We start from the raw sequence: 15,055 nt of genomic DNA, 5'->3' as shown, positions 1-15,055 counted from the left end.
GGGAAAGTGAAGCCTGAAAGGAAAAAATGAGGGGAAAAAATACAACGAATTCAGCTGCGGGTTCCACTTCTAATCGTATCCGCCTCACTCTGGTTGTCTTGTTAATATAACTGACCCTTAACCTGGGCTAGTGATGAACTCATTGATCGTGAGGCTGATGAAACTGTCCCCCGTCCTTGACCATAGGCCTCATTCTTAAACGAGCGCTACCAATTAGCACCCTGCTTAACGAGGTTGTGAGCAACCTGGTGTCCCCTACTCTCTCTTCCTGCTTTCATGTTTAGGCAAAGCTCATCTGGGTAAATGGCACATTTACACCAACACTTCATGAGCGCTCCCTCGCTCTCTCTTTCTCTCTCTCTCTCTCTCTATATATATATACACTCTGATACACATTGTCGTTATCATATTAAATATAATGGGAGCACACAAGGGTCATTAAAAGACCGGAAAGTTGTAAAATCCAAATAGTAAAATAAAAGAGCTGATAGCTCCAAGGAGGAGGAGACAAAGAGAGAGAGGTGATCTTCCGTGTATTCTTCATATCACCATCATCTTATGTGAAAAGGTTAGAATAATGAGTTCTTCTTCCCTGCCATGAAGTTAGAGGAGAGGGTTGAACTGTGGCTCACCCTCCTCTTTATTTTTCTCATGCACAATAACTTTGAAAGAAAAGACAAGAAAGTCTTTAAGAGTCCTCGTGGGAAAGTCTCGCCACTCTGCCGCCATGTTTATAACACATGGACAGTTTGCATAACTGGGAAAGAGCCAATACTGTACTTTCGGTGGTCAAAAATACTGCGTGTATGGATTCACCAAGCAAAACCAATAAAAGGTACAACATCTAAGTCTGCCTGTACTTGATTGTCCCTGAGCAGGTAACGGTAAGATTTCCTGTCCTAAGAATTGTATGTTTGTCTTCAGCTTGTGATGAGTGGGCAGTCCTTCCCAGACCAGGACTGCACCGCGACGTCAACCGCTTCGGACACTCAGCTGTAGTTAGCAACGGGTGAGTCTGTCTTTTTCATACTAGTTTTAAGTTTTAGTTTACCATCTTGCCTAAGCTAATGGGATGCAAAATTAGCTTGCCGTGCTATTTCCAGGTATTAGAAGCCAGCTCAAATTTCTCAGCGAGTGATTTCTAAATGGGTTTTTGGTTAAATGCCTCAAATAAATGCAATGGTTCACATTATGCTAAGTTGTTTCCACTGCATAAAATATGCCAGTTAAGAACACTCATGAATCTTTCATGTGTATTGAAAAGTTATCAGGTAGCTGAAGGAGACTACAAATATTGTTGCTGGCATTAAACATCATCACACCGAACACAGAAGAAGCAAAAACCTTGTGGTGATGTTGAACTCATTTGTCCACGTTGTCATTCCTTCATAGCCTAACGTTAGCTTTGTAGTGCTAATGATAGCAGCTACGCTTTAAAAATCACCAAGTTGGTGTTCATCTGAGATGGTTGTATTTGTGGTCAAACAGTTTATTTGATCTAAAATTTAATGAAAGTATTCATTGGCTTTTGTTCAAAGGGGGCCCTGTCACCATGCTGTTTCTGGATTGTCTTGAAACCCCCCCCCCCACAGCATTTAGTTAGCTCGAAGGCTAATGTGACACAGTCGTATGTAATTAATGTATTTGTGTCACCTGCCCCCCCTGTCTTTTTCATCTTGTTTCAGCAGAGGGTGCTGTTGCTCAGTCAAATGTAAATCACAAGGCTTTAAGGGCAACTTGCTCTCCCGCTACCACCTGGGTCTGAGTTACCTTCCCCATCAATTAATTCCATGCAAATAAAACCTACCTATGCATGATGCATCAGTCCTTGGTACATTTTTACATTTTCTTGATGTCTTCCTGAAATGTCCTCTAAGTTTGGAGGCGCCAAGCATCTCCTCTTTTCCTCGGCTCTTACAGTACCCACACAGCCAAACCAGTTTTGTTGTGCATATTGTTTATGGATTGATCTTTTTATCTCAGTGTTACACTTTCAGTTTACACTTTTCCTGTCACTTCCCCCTGCTGCCTTCTTTGAAGCTCTTTGTTTAGAAACTTTTCCTTCTCCCACCTCGCCTCTCGACTCGATGTGGATGTTTCTCCTGCGTCAATCTCTCAGTAACTTTCCTTACACCATCTCAGTATAAATCGGGTGAACATATGCACCTTCGCACACTTAAGAGCTATATTTATACCCTTCATATACCTTTGCAGTTTTAATCCTCCATGACAGCTGAGTGGTATTTTGTATTTGGGTTGTCTATCTGTTCCAGTCCCTTAACAAGTCATTTTTGGAATGCTCTCCACTGGGGTGAACTAAAGAGATGTTGGTGGTCAAAGGTCAAGGCCTTTGTCACATCAAATGTACAAAAGATCAGTCCTGTTCATCTCAGGATCACCCTGGTGTAAGGTTTTAAAATTTGGCCCAAATGCCCACTGAAGAGATTTTAGTGGTCACTGCCTGGCGACATGAAGCCAATATCTCAGGTTCGCCTTGCTTTCCTTTGTCAGACAATTTGCCTGAGCAAAATGCAGGATTCCATCATGATGCAGACATATTGCTGAGCTAAGAAATAAGAATTTAACCTTGTGACACCATTTATTCACCAAATACTTTGCTTGAAGCACCAAAATGTCAGCTTTGAAGTTGGTAAAGCCAGCTTCAAACCGTCTCCCTCCCGGAGCAAAGCTCAGGTTTTTATTTTAAAGGTTGCTCTGTTTTTTAATCGGTCTTCATCTCTTTTCCTTGTAAGTCTCTCACATGTCTTAATGTAATTTTTTCATAGCGTCTTCCCTGCACAGCCTCGGGTCTCGGCTGCTTCTGTGATTCACTATTATTCTCTCTGTTTTCCTCAGCTCCATGTACATCTTTGGAGGCTTTTCTGGACTGCTTTTGAAGGACATGCTGGCCTACACCCCTCCGTCCTGTCAGGCCTTCCTAAACCCGGGTCTTTGTGCCGCCGCTGGGCCAGGCGTCCGCTGCCACTGGGTCAAAAGTGCATGTGTTCCTTGGGAGCTGAAACCACCAGACCACCCTTACCCCACTACTTTCTGCCCTCCACGGCCTGGTATGTCCTGCTCACTTCTCCGTCATGTCCTTTCCCTCGTGTGGTTGAGCCAAATTTCCTCGGGAATCATAATTATGTTAAAGGATTTGACTTCAGAAGTTTGTTTGCTTACCATAATTATGGGAACAGGAGGTCAGTGCTGCAACAATTATCTCATTTTAAAGTAATTAGGATCAGTCCAAACCCAGCCTATCTGTCTCTGGCAGATACAGATGCAGTCACTCCTCCATGTCTGCAGCTTGAGGCAGCTCACTGCAGGTTTGATACAACGTCCTGGTGATATTGGTTGTCAGGTTAAAACAGACCGACTCAGATCCAGGGCCGCACCGTTGGTCGGCACTATTCTAGTCTCTGATTTTTTACTGTTACTTTGAGTGTGAGAAAACAAAGAGCAGACTCATTGAATCAATATTTAACAGACAAAGAAAATGATTCCAACTTTCTGCCTTTATTTGAAAACATGGACAGCGCTGGCTGACGGGAATATTAGAAAAATACATTTGAAAGTGTTCTGAAAAAATGTTCCAATAAACCAGTTTGGAATTGTTTGGTAAATAGCCTCCAGAACTGTGAAATTAAGAGGATTTTTTTTCACCCCCATGCTGAAGACATTATTTAGTCGGGTTGTCTGGCTCTAAGTCTTGAAGTTAGTCCATCAGTGCCTCGAGAGGGAAGTTCTCCAAACTTGCCAAATCCTCCACTTGGACCCAAGAATGAACTGAAATAATTTTGGCGGTCGAAGGTCAGATCATTTCTGAAATAAAATAAATCTGAATGACAGCTCAAATTCCACAATAACCGATGTTATTCCAATAGCTGACCATCTTCAGAGTGACATTAAATCAATGTAAAAAGTCCTTTTATAAATGTAAACATCCAGCATTCATAATCATGCTCCATAGATGTAACTAACATAAAAAACCTACATCTAATGGCTAGTTTGACATTTTCTGTTGGTGTGTTGTGTGTTTCTTCCTCCAGACAGTACAGACGACCAGTGCTTCCGTTTCTCTGACTGTGCCAGCTGCACCGCCAACACTCGGGGATGTCAGTGGTGTGAGGACAGGAAGTGCATCTCCACGTCCAGTAACTGCACTGTGGTGAGTCTTCACTTGTCAAAGCTTATCATCGGCCCCTAGAGGCCGGGAGGCTCATGACCCTGTGAGAACTGTAGAGATGAAACAAATTTAAGTTGTGTGTAAGAGTTTTTGCTTAATTACTTGTTTCTCTTTTGTTCATCATGTGGTATTTTTGTGTCTCTGACCCCATTTACACCTGTTGTGATCTTGCTTGTGTGTTTACACCTGGTGTTTTTGATGCAGCCTGGTCTGTGAGAGTGGATCCTTCTCCTCTGGGGAAAAAAACAAAACAAAACAGTGCAGGAGTTTGAGTTCATAGCAGATTAGCTGTAGGCCAGATGTCAAACGTCCTGATGGCTCCAGACACACGAATCTTCTCTTTCACAGCTCTGCTGTAGGGATGCTAAGTGTTATTCGTGACAATGGTGGTACGGATGCCAGGATGTCCAGAATATACCTGAAATCCCAGGAGTTCATCGGGGGTTGGTGGCATAGGCAGCATTACCCAGGAAGACTGGGCCGTCTGGGCCATCAGCAGGCATCTACCAGAGAAAAAGGGACTGAGCTTTTGAAGAATTACTTCCAGACAAGTTGTAAAAAGCACCAGCTCATACCAGACATGTTGCTGCTGTCTGGAGACAATGGCACAAACAGCTGGTCAGACACATGAATTAAAGAGCTTATCCAAAATAGGAATTTCCATCTCCTATTTTAGACATTTTTTTCGTGAAATTGAGTTATTTTTTATTTAGTTGTTACCATCAACCTTTCCTAAATACTTTGATGTAAACACAAGTAGAAATAATCTGTAAGATGTCAGCCCTGGTGAATTTGGCTACACATAAAGCTACTGGAGCTACTAGCAAGTGTGTTTCTCTTTTAGTAAAAAAGGTCATAGTCATTTTTACATCGTCCTGTGGTTTGACATCATCGTGTCAACGGCGAGATCCAAACATTCAATCTGATCATTCACGTCTTGCTTTAACTTTTGTTCCTCGTCATCTGCATAACGTGTCCAGACACAGATCAGATTTTAATAAGAGGTGAAAATGGGGTCTGGGTTTTCACTCCCAACACTGCTCTCTGTCTTTCTGTGTGTGCCTGTCTGTGTGTGTGTGTGTGTGTGTGTGTGTGTGTGTGTGTGTGTGCGCGCGCACGCATGTTGCTTTTTGTGCGTGTGTGTTGGTAGCTAACTCTGGAGCTGGCTCAGCAGCATGGCGGCGCTCTGTCTCTGTCTCCTCCTCCATCCATGTTGTCTGAACATCAGCTGAGCTTGTGGAAGCACGGAGCCAGAAGGAGGGGCCATGTGTGTATCATGTGACACTCGACACGTCATAACACGTTAGGCTGCAGGTCGAGTGAAGAGAAAAATTTGTCCGGCGTTTCTTTCAAACCACTTAAAAATGGCATTGGAGAAATCAAACCACTGTTTCAAGTCAAAAACTTGGAATTACGAGTTGATAAAAACTGAATAATCTTTAATCACCAAGATTTTGAAATGTTTGTTGTGAGGCGCCAAAGATGTAACAGCAAAACTTTGTTCAACTCTCCATTCATCTCCAGCTTGCGTTTCACGTTTTATTGATTCCTACTCATTCACTGCATTTGCTGGAGAGGTAAGCCGGACTGATATTATTTTTTGTGTGTGTGTGCGTGTGTGAAGTCGGTGAAAGACTCGTCCAGGTGTAAGCGCCGGGAGCAGCAGGAGTGTTTCAGGCTGGCCAACTGCAGGAGCTGCTCCCTCAATGGCAACTGTCAATGGGATCCACAGCAGCAGGAGTGTCAAGCGCTACCTGGTGAGGACACGCCCACTCACACACAGACCACCACACATCTGATTTGTGCAGGTGCAGTCGAACCAAAGTGCACTGTTGATAAAGGTGTGGGAAGAGAGAACAGCTCCACCTGGGCAAACAGGGTAGTGGGGCTGAATGGGGTCAGATTTGTCTGTCCGACAATCGCAGGGGTTGGTTGACGTGATCATCAGCCCCGATGATCTGGAGCCAATTTCAGACTTCCTGATCTGCTCACTGGCACATCTGAGCCACTTGTATTTTCCAACATGTTTTATATTAAGGAGTTCAAATTGGGATGATTACATCAGTACTTTTGTACCGGATCCACAATAGCAGCTGACATAGGCTAACATTAGCGCATACACTGTATGGCTGTTGACAGACATGCAGATTATGTGTGATGTGCTATTATTTTGCAGTGTGAGCATTCTTAGAAGAACTGGCCTACTTTTTGTGAAGTATCCTTATCGTCTGTCTTCTTTCAGTGCCTGATATTCAGACAGAGACCCTTCTCTCCTCTCTGCGTGGAGCTCCAGTTCCCCATGGGACAGCTGACTGCTAGTTAGCTTAGCTGCAACGAATGCCTGCAGAAGGTGTCAGAAGTCATTGAATAAACTTTTCTCCTCAATGCTCGAAGCCTCAGTAGAACCACTGTAGGGTTGCGTTCAACATTTGTGCTGGAAAAACTGTTGAAAATCACAAAAACATTTTTGTATTTAAATACATGCAAAGTAAACAACTAAAATGCTACGGTATCTGGCAGTGGATCCTGCACCACTTTTAACATCTTTGCATGTTGAAAATGTTCCAAGCTCTCGCAGGATAAGTGTGTTATGTTAAATATATAAAGCACACACATATTCATGCTCCCACAGGAGGGGACTCAGTTTCTGTTACAGACTTCACAACTAAACACCCTCACACATCCATGCAGGCACGTATGCAGACTGGATCACATTCATTCACGAACACGCACGCCTCAGTCGGTGGCGAAGGGAAGTAGGCCGATTAGAAGTGAATGTGACCTATGAACAACGGAGACCAGCAACTGGTGTGTGCTCCACTTTGCTGTGGGCCGTTATCAAGAGCTGCTCCCTGTTTGACTCTGGCGCGAGCATGGCTAACAGCGAGGGAAAATACCCCTGCGCTTGAGAGCCACCCATGATCCTGTTCCACGTTATGTTGTTGTGCTGGAGGCGTGCTGGTGAGCTGGTTCTGCTTTGAAATGGGATTTTGTAGCAGCTTGGAGAAAAAGTTGATATTTAGTTTGCTCCTGTCCACATGAAGGGCCTGTGGCCTCGGATCTGAACCCTCTCTTTTATTGAGATGAGCTGATCCAAGCGTGGATTTTTTCATTTGCCATCCAGAGTTTGCTTCATGTCTTATTTTCGTACACTCACGGTTCGTTTACTCTGGTCTAAGCGAGTTGATAAGTTGGTAAACTTGAATTTTTTTTCTCTTGTTTTGGTTTGTGTTCACACAGAGAAAAATGAAAGTGAGTGTAAAGGCATCGCTATAAAGGTGGGAATGGTCCCTCCACTGATATAACAGCAACACACTCTTTTGTAATATTGTGATGATGAAAGTCTTCCCAGCCAAGTAAAGGATATCAGTGGGTCGCGAGTGACACACAATCCTTTGTGTGTTGGTCTCTATGTGAAAAGGGACATGAAGTCACAATGTGGTTAAGGTCAAGCGTCACAGAGGAAACGTGCTCCTCTTCTATGGCTGCTGCTTTTTCTTTAGGCACCATATTCTGAATGATTATTGAAAATAGCCTTACATGTTTATCTCTGCTTTTACAAGAACGTAAACTGCTTATTTTTGCACACCCCCTTCTCCTTCCTTCATCTGTCCTTCCCTGATTATCGTCCCTTTCTATCGCCTGGGAAGAAATTATAGAAGGCGGGTATTTTCTTTTCACGTAGCATGAAGAGGTTGCCGATGGAAACCATTATGAGCATGTGAATGTAACCAGTCCTGGAACCCAGAATAAACAGCTCGTTGGCGGCAGTACGACATTTGTGTCTTTTATTTTTTTGGCTAAATGAACGACCAACAAGACAAAGTGACTGATTTTTTTGGATGAGTTTCCTCAGGACACTGACTTCAATGTGACGAATCAAGTCGGCACAGATCAAGAGTGATTTGCTCTGATTTAAAGAAACAGCATGATCAACAATTAAACCTCACGAATCAGAAATATTTCTCTGAGAGCTCATCTGTTGATTCTGTCGGGGGCTAAATATTAGCACGTTGACGGATTATCTTTGCATGCATTGCCTTAAATCAAGCAATGCTAACATGCACATTTGTACACATTACATGCTTACATTGAAAACATGAGGATGTTCGAATGCCTTTTCGGTCAACTCATGTCATCCTGAATGTAGCTCACAGCTAATTAGCATGTCAGTGTGTTCATAAAAGTCACAGAAGTGCACATTTACTAACAGACAGCAGGCTTTACTGGGGTCTTATTCGTGGCTTTAGCTGTGCACTCACGATGCATTTTAATGCGTGAAGGTATAAAGTCGGTGCTTGTCTCCGTGTTTGCAGGCCAGCTTTGTGGCGAGGGCTGGCACCATGTTGGGGAGGCCTGCCTGAGGATCAACTCCAGCAGAGAGAGCTATGATAATGCCCAGCACTACTGCAAGAACCTGGGAGGAAATATTGCTTCTTTGCTCACAGACAAACAGGTCAATTTTGTCTTGGAGGAGCTACAAAAATACCAGCTACAGGATAAGGTGGGTGGTGTAAATACATGCATAAACAAAGGAAATGTGATAGGACTCACTGTGGTTATTACGCAGGCGTTTCTGAAATAAATCCAGTAGTATGAGACAAAAAGAGGCATACAATCAGTGTTTATGCTCTGTTTGTTGTTGTTTCGCACAGCCTAACTTCACCTTTCATGACCTGAAACGCCCGGACACGTCATCTGTACCCAGTAGCCCACTGATCTGACTTTCAGCATGCTTACTTTCCTATGTGCACACACTATTAACAACAAGTTGGTCTGGTTTCTGCTGTACCAGGTTGTCTTTTCAACACTCAGCAAATAGGTGACGAAACAAAATGAAATCAACATCTGAGAAAGCTGCTGTGGCTGGAGAAAAAGTCAGGAGTGCTCAATCATTTTTGCTTTGGGGGCCAAAACTGACACTTTTTTGGGAGCTGCCAGGCCAAAACATTTCCAGCAACGTTGTGTTGTTAAATGCTGTTTGTCTGTGTGCCACTGTCTGGTCCACATCCTGAGTACAGCGGCCTTCTGCTGCCTGATCAAATTATTAAGTATGAAAAAAATAGCTAGCCTCGTGTTTGTCTGATTTTCACTGAACTTGGAGGAAAAGTGCAACGTGGGTCAAGGATTAAATGTTTCATTTTTGAGACAAACTGCTTCATAGAGTGAGATATGGCTTTTTTCTTGCCATTCAGTTTAGCTGAGTTTGCCTTGATGGAGGCAGAGGCGAGTTTCATTCTGAATCTAGATATTTGCAAACAGAGAACAAATTTCCATACAGATTTTTCTCATCTGACACTCTTAAGCACAAACAAAATATGAAACATGGAACGCTGTTTCAAGGATGAGGTCAGCTCGTGAGTTGATTTCAACACAACCTTCTTGTGCCGGTGGCCGGTAATTTTGCTGCTCATAGTGGCCATGAAGTGATCCGCTCATCCGGAGAATGTTTTTTAGTTTGTTTGTTTTTTGTCTGTTTTTGTAATTTTGGGTCTGACTCGCTGGCCTAACCTCCAGATTTTGCATTTTAGAAATTATGAATTTAAACTCAACTCCTGTGTTGCTGCTGTCCCCTGCAGCTCAGCAAAGACTCAGCCAGTGAGAGGTTCATGACCACGTTCCAGCTGATTTGTCTCTTCTCTTGGTCCCATGTCAGTGAGGGTGTCTTCTCCTCTCACGGGAGGACATCAACAAACACTGCTAGTGAGTGTGAGAGGAACATTTCCTTTGATCAGCGATGAAAAAAACCTCAAAGAGACACAAAGAGCATTTCATTGACTTTGTACACACGTGCATCATGAACATGCAGTCAATTAAATACCTGCAGCTGAATGTTATTTGCTCTTTCAGCTGGTCGTGTCGTCTTTGTGGGGAATAAAGTAAGATCCGGCTGATTAATGTGTACCGCTGGACTGATGTGCGTTCCCCAGAGTTCATCATATGATGTCATGGCGCTCATACTGGCTCTATGACAATGTCATCAATTATAACACAAGCAGACTGCGTGTTACCTTAAGATCATGAATTTAAATTGATTTATTGCTCGATGCCTGGAGATGTGGCAAATGCAGCTCGTGAAAACAGAGTTATTTATGGTGAAAAGGTGAATATCAACGGATAAATAAAGCAGTGGGTTTGGCTGTTTTGCATATGACAACAATAAAACACCTCTGTTTGTCTCAGCCAGGAATTAGCTTTCATTCTCATTGTCAGTTTTTTATCTTTTCTTTTTATATTTTTGACATTTTTTAACGATAAAATAAGACAGTGAAATACAATTCAATATTGTAAGAAAAAAAAAAAATTATTCGAACCCTCCGACATTCAGGCATATATGATTGATTCCTTTGATCTGTTGCATACAACAGAATGCAAAACAAGATAAAGCTGCTGTAACGTTGAAATGTTGCAAATGTTGGAGAGAAAATTAACTTATAATCACGAACGCTTCTGAGGTGAAATGACAGTACACATTTGCTCATCGTGTTTTTCCATGTTAGCATCAAGTCAGTCACACTTTGCTCCTATTTACAAAAGTGAGTGATGTGGAGAGCAGGGAGTTCTGATTTCAGCAGGTAGAGCAGTGATAACCCATAATAATCCATACCAGCGGATTTCCGTTTCGGCCGATTCGGATACAGCTGCTATTCAGTCGCACCAAATGTTAAAATTTCGGCCCTTAAATTTACAGCGATACAAACCCCTACAGAAGCCTGTGAATCGTGTAGCCCTGATGGCTGATAATGTGACAAATGATGACATCAATCATCCGTCATGCAGACTGAAATGTCCTTTTCTAATGTGCTGTGGAATCACTCTTGAAACATGTATGATGAATGTGCAGCACCAGGAAAAACATGAACCAACTTCCTGTGTGTGTGTGTGGGTGAGACGGGGCTTTTCCTCCCAAGATAAACTGTTTTTAATCTACCTTTGACGCATCCCGGGATGACGATTAATCTTTTCTGTGCCGTTCCTCTCCGTGAAGCATGAATTTACCCTCTCTGCAGTTACAGTAGAGCTGCGTCTCGACTCCTGGGTGACGCCGAGTCATATTCGTTTGTGCACGTGTGGAGAAACTCGCACACAGACCTGAATACACTCTTGTTGTGATGAACGTAGCGACACAAGGTTTTCCCTGGGTCGTTTCACGGGATTTCTGTGGTGTTTAATCCTGTTCATGTTTACTTAAATGAATCAAGGCTGTGGATAAATGTAACTTCACAATACTTACAGGCTATTAAAGGAATTATAACTCCTAATTGTTTTTGTCATCAAATGCACCAGAAACAAAACTGGACTACTCTTCCATTGTTGCCATAGAAATGCCTGTGTTGCTGCTGGGAAGAGTTTCTGCTTGTGTCTCTGGTTCAGTTTAAGCAGTTTGGTTTGACCTTGGACGCTGTTTCATGCCATCGTTCTCCCACTTGGATGTTTTGCTCAGCTACATTCTAGTGACATGGCTTCCTTACACACACTTTGTTCCCATTAATGTGTTTTTCTACACATTTCTGGGACACAAATTTAAAGTAATTTGCACTCATTTCCTGACTGTTGTTGAAAAATGTAAATGTACAATAAATTGTAAACATAACAAATATGGAAAATGTATAAGTATAATCACAAGCAAAGAAATGTGCTGTAGAATGACATTTGCAAGGCAAAACAAAAGAATATTTTTGCAGTTATTGCTGTAAGTGTGTCACAGAGTACAAACTCATTAAATAAGCAAGAATGTGCAGGATGCTATTAAATAAAACATAAATGATGATAAACTGAAATGTTTTCTCAGTAAATAATGAAGGAAAATCGGCAGCTGTTTTGTTCTCAGTTACGAGACGTGCGCTCTTTAGTGACTTGGATGAGTTAACTGGAGTTACTGCATTTGTACAAAGTTGGTAAAAGTACCCAAACGGTATTATATAAGTAGAAGTACATATGTGTGTTTAAAAAAAAAAAAGAAAGACTGGTAAAAAAAATACTCATTCAACTTCTCTACTTGAAATAAGGTCAGATTCTCAAAGACTCATTAAAAAGGCAATGTTGAGAAAAAGTAGCACTTTGAAGGACATTTTTGTTTCGTGGATTTTTTTTTTTGGCAAGGCTGACTGAACCTCAGGTCAGAAGTCACAATATAATTTCAGACAGAGTAAGAGACAATATTCTGAGAAGAATTAGCATCAACTGTGGAAGCAAACACGCAGTGATGCAAAATAGAAATGTGAGCCGTGTTCAGATTTGTTTTAACTAATGTAGTGGTTAGTTCAGTAGCTCAGTAGTGGATGGGCAAATATACATACTCAGGTTTGAAGTACAGATATCTGAAAAGTTCAGTTAACGTCCCACCCTCACAGGGAACTTCTCTGTTTGTGTTTCCAATCTCTCCTCATGACAACTCCTGAACACAGGTTCTTGGCTGAAGTTCACCTGTGTTGTCCTTCTTCTTGTCAGATATTGTCTCCGTGGGTCGGCCTGAGGAAGATCAACGTGTCCTACTGGGGCTGGGAGGACGCGTCTCCCTTCACCAACACTAGTCTGCGCTGGTTACCTGGAGAGCCCAGCGACTCGGGCTTCTGTGCCTACCTGGATCGAGCACAGGTGGCTGGACTGAAAGCAAACCCCTGCACCGCCAACACAGATGGACTCATCTGTGAGAAACCTGCTGGTAAGACTGAATCTCTAAACCAATTTTTTTTAATCATTTCTGCCCTCTTTTCTTGACATGAGCCACTCTCTTTGTCCAGGGAGTCCTCAGAGTCAGAGTTCACGACCCTGTAAGACTCCGTGCGCTCTGCGAACCAGCTGTGCCAACTGCACCAGCCAAGCCATGGAGTGTATGTGGTGTAGAAGTACGCAGCGCTGCGTCGACTCCTCGGCCTACGTCATCTCCTTCCCCTTCGGCCAGTGTCTGGAGTGGCAGACGCAGGACTGCACAGGTGAGCCAAGATGAATCTGAGAGCGTTGGATGGTCACATGTTCCACCCAGACCAGTCAGAGTTCTGCTGTGTGCTTGGAGCCTTGGTGGAGGTGATACTGATAGAAGTACCAGGGACATCCAACAACTTTTGTGAGACAGGGTTACCAGTGTGATTGTGTGGTTCTTTTTCATTTTTCACCAAGGGGACTTTCTGACTTTGCACCAGCCTACAGCAGTAGCTGGACATCTGGAATGAGTTGCTTATTGTTCAGTCTCTCATAATCAGGTTTACTGAAAAAAAATCAAAAATGAAAAACTGCAGTTTTAGTCCAGTACAAGTACAGCACCTCCTCCAAACACAGAAGTGAGCAGCTTTTGTACCACGAGTGAATAGAGTAGCATGTGTGAACATGGAGTCATTATAGACTCCTATCGACCTCTTTTCTTATCAGCAGTCAGGTCTCTGCACACGCGCGCACACACACACACACAAGCGCACGCATGCGTGCACGCTAACGTAGCGGCAGCAACACCTCTGCTGTAGCTGCAAGGCAGAAAATCGATCATCTACACTGACACACAACTGACTCAATATGAAGTCCTTGCTGCTTTCACCCAACATCCCTCTCATATCAACACCTCCCTGGGGCTGAGGAAGGTTTTTCACTTTCTCCGTGTCGTCCATGTCGAGTTAAAGGCTGTGAGCAGGTGGATTTGAGTCTTTGAGTCCTCAGAGAGACAAAAAGTGACAAAACAACCAGGCTCTGCTGAAGTTTCCCTGGATTTACAGCTACTAATTCATTTTCCTGTATAAACAATGCTGCCGTGGTGTCAGAAGCCTCTTATACTTCTCACAGTTCCTAAGGAATTTTAAAAATGTGTCTTAAAACCCAGCCGAGGGATATTTACAGGTTCACCTCAGAGACGATGCTTGTAGTGGCCTATTGCTGTACTGTGTGGCGGCACCTTGTGAATGATGTCACTGGTAAATTCGTTAGCGTCCTTTTGTTTTTTTGACACACAAATTCCCAGGTTCCATCACGCCACATGACTGGAGGTGCGGGTGGTTGCTCAAACACACAAAGGTCCAACCTGACGCATCTGGGAACGTCCTCTGGAAGAACCGTTAAAAACCTGCACCTGCATTGTCACCCTTGGAATGTAAAAAAGAGTAATGATAAAAGTATGAGGCAGAATATATAAACATATTTAGATAACTGCAGTTCAAGAAATTAAAGATTGCATATTCTCAGCGCTCAATATGACGTAATGGACATAAAATGTAATTTAAATGTAAATAATTACTGATAAAAAAAGGAGCATGAAAAACCATCCAGAAAACAATGAATAAAGGATGTGATACCTGGTTTGAATACTGTCTGACAGGTTTAGGAAAGCAGCCTTGTTTGATTATGTAGTTTGATGGTGGGGTAAATTCTTCTGTCACAAGTGTTCCCCTGAAGAAAAACTTTTTATTTCAGGTTTTTTTTGCCGGACTAATAGTCAATTTGCTGCAAAGTGTTCTTGTTTCTTTGGAAAATAGCTTCAAAAAGTTTGCGGTTTTAGTTTTTGTCTTGTGACATTATTATTTCTTGCCAGTACAATGAGTGCAGACAGCTGTCCAGCCCGCCGCCAGCAAGGCGAGATTGTTTTCCTTTCTTTTTTACGTTCAGTGCTTACATAATGGCGCTGTTTCCCATCTCTGTCCCTCTTTCATCAGTCGCAGGAGTTTGGTAGCAGAAGGTGTGTAGGAGGCTTTGTTCTGCTACTATTCTACCTGCTCGCTCAAAACACTCAAATGTGAAGTCCAACAAGTCCAGTAAACCAGTCGATCATCAGGGATTTTTGTTCTGACCCTCTGATGTCACTCATAAGCACGTTAACATTTTACATTTAATGTGGGACGTGATGTTTTAGCATATGTCAGGGGTACAGTTAAGGCCTGGTTTGGT

General features: G+C 42.8%; 1 protein-coding gene across 15 annotated transcripts in view; it reads left to right on the top strand.

Moving 5' to 3' along the window:
* The window catches only part of atrnl1a (attractin-like 1a), a 204,417-nt gene that overhangs the window by 45,784 nt on the left and 143,578 nt on the right, over positions 1-15,055 (top strand). For 14 of the 15 annotated variants that reach the window (XR_015109331.1, XR_015109332.1, XM_086179718.1 and 11 more), the window contains 8 exons: positions 925-1,009; positions 2,857-3,068; positions 4,050-4,168; positions 5,337-5,453; positions 5,811-5,943; positions 8,503-8,690; positions 12,638-12,851; positions 12,931-13,122. Coding sequence is in view for 13 of the 15 variants with exons in the window: in XM_086179718.1 (XP_086035844.1) it covers positions 925-1,009; positions 2,857-3,068; positions 4,050-4,168; positions 5,337-5,453; positions 5,811-5,943; positions 8,503-8,690; positions 12,638-12,851; positions 12,931-13,122 (1,260 nt within the window). In the remaining 2 variants the exon portion in view is untranslated. The remainder of the gene's footprint in view (positions 1-924; positions 1,010-2,856; positions 3,069-4,049; positions 4,169-5,336; positions 5,454-5,810; positions 5,944-8,502; positions 8,691-12,637; positions 12,852-12,930; positions 13,123-15,055) is intronic. The other variant, XM_086179721.1, reaches the window with a different exon arrangement.

The sequence above is a fragment of the Aulostomus chinensis genome, chromosome 16 (genome assembly GCF_037954235.1).
Source record: "Aulostomus chinensis isolate RoL2024-O1b breed Wild chromosome 16, RoL_Achi_v1.0, whole genome shotgun sequence".
Taxonomy (NCBI): Eukaryota; Metazoa; Chordata; class Actinopteri; order Syngnathiformes; family Aulostomidae; genus Aulostomus; species Aulostomus chinensis.
Note: the sequence above shows the minus strand (reverse complement) of the source record. Positions and strands in the feature narration are given on the sequence as shown.